Source organism: Mastomys coucha, unplaced genomic scaffold (genome assembly GCF_008632895.1).
Source record: "Mastomys coucha isolate ucsf_1 unplaced genomic scaffold, UCSF_Mcou_1 pScaffold3, whole genome shotgun sequence".
Taxonomy (NCBI): Eukaryota; Metazoa; Chordata; class Mammalia; order Rodentia; family Muridae; genus Mastomys; species Mastomys coucha.
Window position 1 is genome coordinate 51,533,066 of NW_022196909.1, and position 8,100 is coordinate 51,541,165.

Here is an 8,100-nt window from a genome sequence, read left to right on the forward strand (position 1 = left end):
TACCGTCCTCCTGGGCACAAAAGAGCAAGAAGAAGGGTTAAGCAATGTTGAGCTACTAATAGGAATGTGGGTAACACTGGCTGATACTTTCTTTGTCAGGATCGAATCCACAAGTCCGGCAAGCCGGGGGTGTCTGAGAAGTACAGAGACAGAGGAAGTAACAGACAGGCCAAACAGAATAAAGGATGGCTCAAAGATGCCGGGGTGCCAGAGACAGACAGGAAGGAATACCCAGCAGAAGACAGGGCTGGGGAGTGAGAGATCTGCTGGGGTGGTAACACGCCTTCCTAGGGCTGTCAGGGATCAGCTCCACTCCCTGAATGCACCTGAGTGGACTTTGACACTTCGTCTTTCTGTTCTCTGAAACTGCTTCGGAAAGATACGCTTGATTAGTTCAAGGTCCAGGAAGCCCTGCTCTGCTTTATAGGCAGCAGGCACGCTCAGTATCTGTTTGTTCTTCAGAGACAGTGAGGGAGGACTGACCATCTGTTTCCTTCTCTTTAGAATATTCCCCATTTACCTCTGACTCTTTTCTGTCATTATTCACTTAACCCTCCTCTCCCCTCGCCCTCGCCCTCCTCCAATCCTCTCATTGGGATATTCTCCAACCTCTGCCTCCCGTTTCCTTCTCCCTTCCCAGCACCAGTGTCTGCCTTGGATTTCTGGACTTTCACATCTTAGGTTAGCCCTACTTGTTCCATCATGGCAGGCCAACCGCTGGCCAGCCAACTGCAGGAGGATGTGACCTGCCCCATCTGCATGGAAATTCTACAAGATCCTGTCACCATTGACTGTGGGCACAACTTCTGCCTGCAGTGTATCAGTCAGGTGGGGAAAATGTCAGAAAGTATCCGGTGTCCGCTCTGCAAACTCTCTGTGAGGAAGAATGCGTTCAGGCCCAATAAGCTGCTGGCTAGTCTTGCAGAGAAGATCCAGACTATGGATCCGGCTGACATCCAACCGGAAAAGGATGACTCCAGATGTAAGAGGCACAAGGAAAAGCTACATTACTTCTGCGAGCAGGATGGGGCGTTCCTCTGTGTGGTGTGTCGTGACTCCAAGGACCACAAACCCCACGATGTCACCTTGATAGATGAGGCTGCCCAGAACTACAAGGTAGGCACCTGGGCCCTTCTCTGTCCCCGGCCCAGCAGAGTAGAGTTCACTGGGGATGCTCCAGTTGATTGACACCCATTCTGTACTCTTTGTGCTTGAGTTTATAGGCCAGGTCCAGTGGGCTCAGAGAACTGAGTTCTAGAAAATGCCAGTCTGTAACCAAGAAGAATCAGAATAGTACTCTGGGGGCAGGCGAGATGACCCAGAGGGTAAAGGTGCCTGCCACCAAGTCAGAAGACTTGGTCTTGACCCTTAGGACCCACATAGTAGAAGGAGAAAATTGGTTTGATCCCTGGGACATGCAAGATAAAAGGAGAGAACACACAGCTGAAATCTGTCTTCACACACACACACACACACACACACACACACACACACACACACACACCCAATGGCACTCTGCTGAACTTGCACACACCATTAATAATGTACTAATTTTTAAACACAATTTTTTATTAATTATTTTATTTATTTACATTTCAAACATTGCCCCTTCCTGGTCCCCCTTCCCGGTCCCCCCTCCATGATCCTTCCACCCTATCCTCCCTCCCCTTTGCCTCTAAGAGGGTGCTCACCTCCACTCACTCCCACCTCACCCCTCTAGCATCCCCCTTCTCTGGAGCATCAAGCCTCCACAGGACCGAGTGCATCCCCCCCTACTGAGGCTAGACAAGGCAGTCCTCTGATACATATGTAGCGAGGGAGCATGGGCCAGTCCATGTGTGCTCTTTGTTAAATGCAAAGTTTAACTCAGGAGGCCTCCTTCAAGTCTAGACTCATCAGGCTACTAATAACCTTCAAGGAATCATTTTTCCTCTCCCAGCTGGCCACTGCTAATTTACAAAGCAGAGCCTGAGATATCCAGATAAGCAGTGCTCTTCTATCACAGAGCTCCATCCCCTGGCTGGTCCTGGCCTTGCCTCTCTGTGAGGAAGATGAAACCTATCTCTTAAAGAACTTGGTGGAACAGATGAGGAGAAGTCTTCCTCTGACAATACCGAAGTGCCATCCAAATGATCATTAGTAGCATTGTCTCAAGTTACTAAAGTTCCATTTCTTTCCATCACCTCCTTGTTCTGTGGAGAGATGGGGGGCAGGGAGGACTGCTAATAATGACATCAGCACCCTGGGACATCTTCCCTGTCTCCTAAGAGTTAGAGCCTGAATGAAGCACCCTCTCTCTACAGGTGCAGATTGAGTCACAGGCCCAGGATTTGGGGCAAAAGGACAAGGAAATAATTGAAGAGAAAAAACGAGGTGAAGGGGCAATCTGGACGTTCAGGGTAAGAAATGCTCATTCCAAACATTTCTGGGGAAACTGAGGCATTGCTGATGCAACTCCTAGCCTTTTTTTTATAATACCAAGCTGGAATAAAATCCTGCTGACGTGGTGGTGAGGGGCAGGGCAGAGGGTGTGTGGTGCCTGAGCCATGCTTCTGAGCCATGCTCCCTAGCTGTGCAGTACTACTGTCTGGATGCTGTGCTAGGGCAGAGGGTGTGTGGTGCCTGAGCCGTGCTTCTGAGCCATGCTCCCTAGCTGTGCAGTACTACTGTCTGGATGCTGTGCCAGGTCAGAGGGTGTGTGGTGCCTGAGCTGTGCTTCCAAGCCATGCTCCCTAGCTGTGCCTGGATGCTGTGCCATGCTCCTGGATGCTGTGCCAGGAGATCTTCTGCTCCTCCACCCACAGCAGGCTGTGTAAGGAACACCCACACGCTGGCTCACCCAAGCCCTTTCTAACTAAAGACTCACTCAGTGAGAAAAAACAGACTATGACGCCATTGGCGAACATCTCCACCTGATTTTGTTTGCATGTTTAAAAAAAGAATTTATTTTTTTAATTATTTTTATATGTGTGTATATATGTATGCGTCTGCATGAGTAAAAGCCATTCACGTGAATACTGCAAAAGACCAGAAGAACTGGAATTACAGACATTTGTGAGCTGGCCTACGTAGGTGCTAGGAACTGAATTCTGGAAGAGTTGAAAGCATTCTTTTATTTATTTGTTTGTTGGTTTACATCCCAAATGCTGTCCCCACCCTCCTGGTGATGTCTTCACCACCTCCCCAGATGCTGTTGATTTGGTTGGCTGGTTTTCAGTGCATCCACGGAAAATTCAGTATGAAGGCAGTTAAGCTGAAAAGCCTTCTTTCTTTTTCTTTCTTTCTTTGTTTCTTTCTTTCCTTTATTTGTTTGTGGTTTTCTCCCATTGACATTTAAGACCGTCTTATATTTATTTATTTTTGATCTAATTTTTATATGAATGACTGATTTGACTACAAGTAATATGTATGTCAGGTAGATGCCTGGCACCTACCTGTGGAGACCAGAAGAGGGCATTAGATAACCTGGATCTGGAGTTAAGATGGTAGTGAGCTACCCTATGGGTTATGGGAATTGAATCTGAGTTCTTTACAAGAGCAACAAGTGCTCTAAACAACTGAGACATCTCTCCAGCTCCTAGGCACAGAATCTCATGTAGCCCAAGCTAGAAACTGTTCTGTAGAAAGGAATAGCCTTGGGCTGGTGAGATGGCTCAGCGGGCAAGACCACCGACTCCTCTTCCATAGGTATTGAGTTCAAATCCTAGCAACCACATGGTGGCTCACAACCATCCGTAATGAGGTCTGATCACCTCTTCTGGTGCGTCTGAAGACAGCTACCGTGTACTTGTGTATAATAATAAATAAATCTTTGGGACAGAGTGAACAGGGCCAGAGCGAGAGGGGCAGACCGGAGTGAGTGGGGTTGACCGGAGCGATCAGGGCCAACTGGAGTGAGCAGAGGTCCTAAATTCAATTCCTAGCAACCACATGAAAGCTCACAATCATCTGTACAGCTACAGTGTACTCATATACATACAATAAATAAATAAATCTCAAAAAAAAATTCCATGTTTAAAAAAAAAGATAAGGAAAGAAAAGAAGAAAAAGAAAGGAATATCCTTGAGTTTCTAAGCCTTTGCCTTTCCCCAGTTCTGGATTCCAGGGCTATAATAGCATTGGCCAATTTATGCAGTGCTGAGGATTGAACTCAGGGCTGCAGGCATGCCAGGCAACTGAACTCCACCCTCACCCTGGGTTTTCAATGGTGAGATTGTCTGTCTGTTGGTCGAGATAGTGGCTCGAGTATTTCAGCCTGGCCTTGAATGGAGACTGGCATTGACCTCCTGAGTCTCCTGCCCGTACTTCTGAAGTGCTGAGGTTGCACAGTTGCACACCAGCACACCTGGCTGGCGTCCTTATGGTAAATGAAAGCATAGCATCCGGCCTAAGTCTGTGAATACCGGAAGTGCTTTGATGTATTTGCCTCCTCTTTCCAACAGGTATGCCCCAGGAGCTTTCTTAAATTGGTCTCAGTATATAATCTTTAAATACACTTAAAGCATGAGTGGTGCCAGGTGGTGGTGCATGCCCTTAATTCCAGCACTTATGAGGCAGAGGCAGGTGGGCTAACCCTGTTGTACTCAGGGAGTTCTGGGCTACCCGGGGCTTTATAGTGAGACTTTGCCACGAAGGAAAGAGAAGGATGGGAATCCAGAGTTTAAAGGAGGCTTGGAGGACCCTTCTCGTGTCCACCTCATAGCTGCATCCCTGCCTTCATCCCCAGGCCCAGATGGATCTAGAGAGACTAAAGATCCTTGAGGAATTCAGGCTCCTGCGTCAGAGACTGGATGAGGAAGAGAGTTTCCTCCTGACCAGGCTGGGCTGGTTGGAGCAGCAGGGAGCCAAGCAGTTGAGACAATACGTCACTGTGACAGAGAAGCAGCTGAACTCCCTAAGGAATCTCAATAAGTCCTTGAAACTAAGGCTGCAGTCATCATCCATGGAGCTACTGAAGGTGAGTCCTTTGTGAATAGATCTCTCTCTGTCTCTCTCTGTCTCTCTGTCTCTCTGTCTCTCTCTCTCTCTCTCTCTCTCTCTCTCTGTCTCTCTCTCTCTCTCTCACACACAGGTTTTCTGAAAGACAGTAAAGAATCTGCGTTATATTATGGTCTAACAAACAGCTCTTAATACCTGATTCCTCCATGTCTTTTGCCCCATAAATCTGTTTCCAAAAAGTTCTACTACTTCCTAAAAGGATATAATAGCCAGACACTTTCCTTTTTTTTTAGAGAAATTTTCCTCAAGCTTCCTTCAACGCCATCATCCCAACCATGACCCTTTATCTTTCTTACGTTAAGATATCACTTTTGACAAAGCTCCTCTCCAGGTTTTAGAGGGCAGCCTCTCCTTCCCCATAAGGCTCCATTCATGTTGTCTCGGACATAATGCAGTGTTTCTTGCTATAGTTCTTCCACCCAAGGCCCAGTGCTCATCACAGCCTTTCTCCTAATAAGCCTCATTTTTTTTAAAAAAAGATTTATTTATTTATTTTATGTGTACAAGTATACTGTAGTGATCTTCAGACACACCAGAAGAGGGCATCAGATCCCTTTACAGATGGTTGTGAGTCACCATGTGGTTGCTGGGATTTGAACTCAGGACCTCTGCAAGAGCAGTCAGTGCTCTTAACCTCTGAGCCATCTCTCCATCCCCGTAAGCTTCATTTTTAAAGTATTTTTTTTAAGATTTATTTATTATTATACATAAGCACACTGTAGCTGTCTTCAGACACACCAGAAGAGGGCGTCAGATTTCATTATGGGTAGTTGTGAACTACCATGTGGTTGCTGGGATTTGAACTCAGGACCTTCGGAAGAGCAGTCAGTGCTCTTACCCGCTGAGCCATCTCACCAACCCTAAAGTACTTTTTTTAAATCACGTTTTCCTGAATTAATCCACCAACTGCTGCTTTTCTTAACCTAACCCAAAGGTTCTCAACCTGTGGATCATGACCCCTATTGGGGGTTGAACAACCCTTTAACAGGAGTCACAAAAGATCATCAGAAATATCAAATATTTACATTACAATTTATAACAGTAGCAAATGTACAGTTATGAACTAGCAATGAAAATAATTTATGGTTTGGTGTCACCGTAACTGTATTAAAGGGTTACATCATCAGGAAGGTTGAGAACTCAGGATGCTGAGGCAAGAAGATTGTTGTTAGTCCAAGGCTAGCATGAGCGAAGCTCTAGACTGTCTCAAAGAACTGGGCATGGTGTCTGTGGTGACTTGAATATGTTTGGCCCAGGAAGTGGCACCATTAGGAGGTGTGGCTTTGTTGGAGAAACTGTGTCACTGTAGGGATGGGCATTGAGACACTCATCCTAACTGCCTGAGAGAGTCAGTCTTCTCCTAGTGGCCTTCAGATCAAGACGTAGACCTCTTAGCTCCTCCCTCACCACACTTGCCCAGATGCTGCCATGCTTCCACGTTGATGATAATGGACTGAACCTCTGAACCTGCAAGTCAGCTCCAATTAAATGTTGTCCTTTATAAAAGTTGCCGTGGTCATGGTGTCTCTTCACAGCAGTGGAAACCCTAACTTAGATAATATCTCACATCTGTAATTCTAGCAAGGTAGAAGGACTTCCCAGATCACTGGAGTTTAAGGCTAGCCTGGGGACACACACACACACACACACACACACACACACACACTCCTCCTCCTCTACCACCACACCACACCATACACACATACACCACCACTACCATCACCATCTCCACACACCACACACACATGAAACAAAGAAGGAAAAGAAAGAGAGTCACACAAAATTTAGAACTTTTTCTTGTTTTTGAGACAGGATCTCCTACAGCCCAGGTGGCCTGGAACAGGTTCTTGTTATGTAACCAAGGATAACGTCATAGAATCTTCCTACCTCCCTGTTCATGAGCTGAGGTTTCAACATGTGCCATTACACCCAGCTTACAGTGTAGAACTATAACCTAGGACACATTTGTTACTTAAAAATATACCTCAAGGCCAGAGAAATGAGTCACTGTGCAAAGGAACAAACCATCAAACCTGAGGACCCAAGTTCCATCCCCAAGACCCACGTGGTAGAGAAACAGGGCTAAATCCCCCAAGGTTTCCTCTGACCTCCACCTGGAACTCCAGCTCCAGCAGGTCCAATATCTCTGGCCTGGTAGGGTACCTGCACTCACCTTCACAAACTCACACACAGACACACATATATGCACAATTTAAAAATAAAAAAATAGCCGGGCGGTGGTGGTAATGCCTTTAATCCCAGCACTTGGGAGGCAGAGGCAGGTGGATTTCTGAGTTTGAGGCCAGCCTGGTCTACAGAGTGAGTTCCAGGACAGCCAGGACTACACAGAGAAACCCTGTCTTAAAAACAAACAAACAAACAAACAAAAAGTGCAAAGAAAAAGTGCATGTAATAAAATAAAAACATTTAAACATTTTATTTAACCAAGTATTTCAAATACAATCATCTCAGCCTGCTTAAACATATTAATGAGATATTTCATATTCTTGAGTATTTTTTGGTTCTGAATCTTTGAACTCTGGTTGATCTTTTGTACATTTAGATGCTAAAGCATCAATTGTGGAAGTAAAATGTTATTAGTTCTACTAAAATCAGTAAAGTGGTATTTAAGTGAAAGGGTATTTGCAATGCTTCAGTTTTTAAATTTATTTTTGAAATAGTAAAAATTAATTTGGGAGAGAGATGTGATACATTCTTGTCCTCTAAGCACTCAGGAGTCAGACACAGAGGGATCATTAGTTCAAGACTATCATCCTTGGCTACACAGAACTTGTGCTAGCCTGAGCATGAAACGGGGGGGGGGGGATAGAGGTGAGAATAATAGGACACCCCAAGAACTGGGAGTACCACACCTGGTCTGTTTTTTCTTTAAAGATTCACCATGAAGAGCCACTCCATCCTTTATCCTGACACTGCCAAGTTGAGCTCCCTGTTTCCATATCAGAGGCAAAAATCTGTCTCCTCTTCTCTCCTTGCTTTGCTCACTTTCAAAGTTTAAACACTGTCCCATCTATATCAAGAGTTTTTTGGGTAGTGGTCCAGAATGGGATGGAGGAGGAGGAGGGGGAGGGAGGAGGAGAG

At 45.7% G+C, this 8,100-nt stretch overlaps 1 protein-coding gene across 1 annotated transcript in view; it reads left to right on the forward strand.

Annotated features, from left to right (window-relative positions):
- The first annotated feature begins 453 nt into the window (after nucleotides 1-453).
- The window catches only part of Trim31 (tripartite motif containing 31), a 13,516-nt gene continuing 5,869 nt past the window's right edge, over nucleotides 454-8,100 (forward strand). Inside the window, exons 1-3 of the mRNA XM_031347294.1 lie at nucleotides 454-1,116; nucleotides 2,304-2,399; nucleotides 4,727-4,957. Coding sequence (XP_031203154.1) covers nucleotides 703-1,116; nucleotides 2,304-2,399; nucleotides 4,727-4,957 — 741 coding nt within the window. The 5' untranslated portion in view covers nucleotides 454-702. The remainder of the gene's footprint in view (nucleotides 1,117-2,303; nucleotides 2,400-4,726; nucleotides 4,958-8,100) is intronic.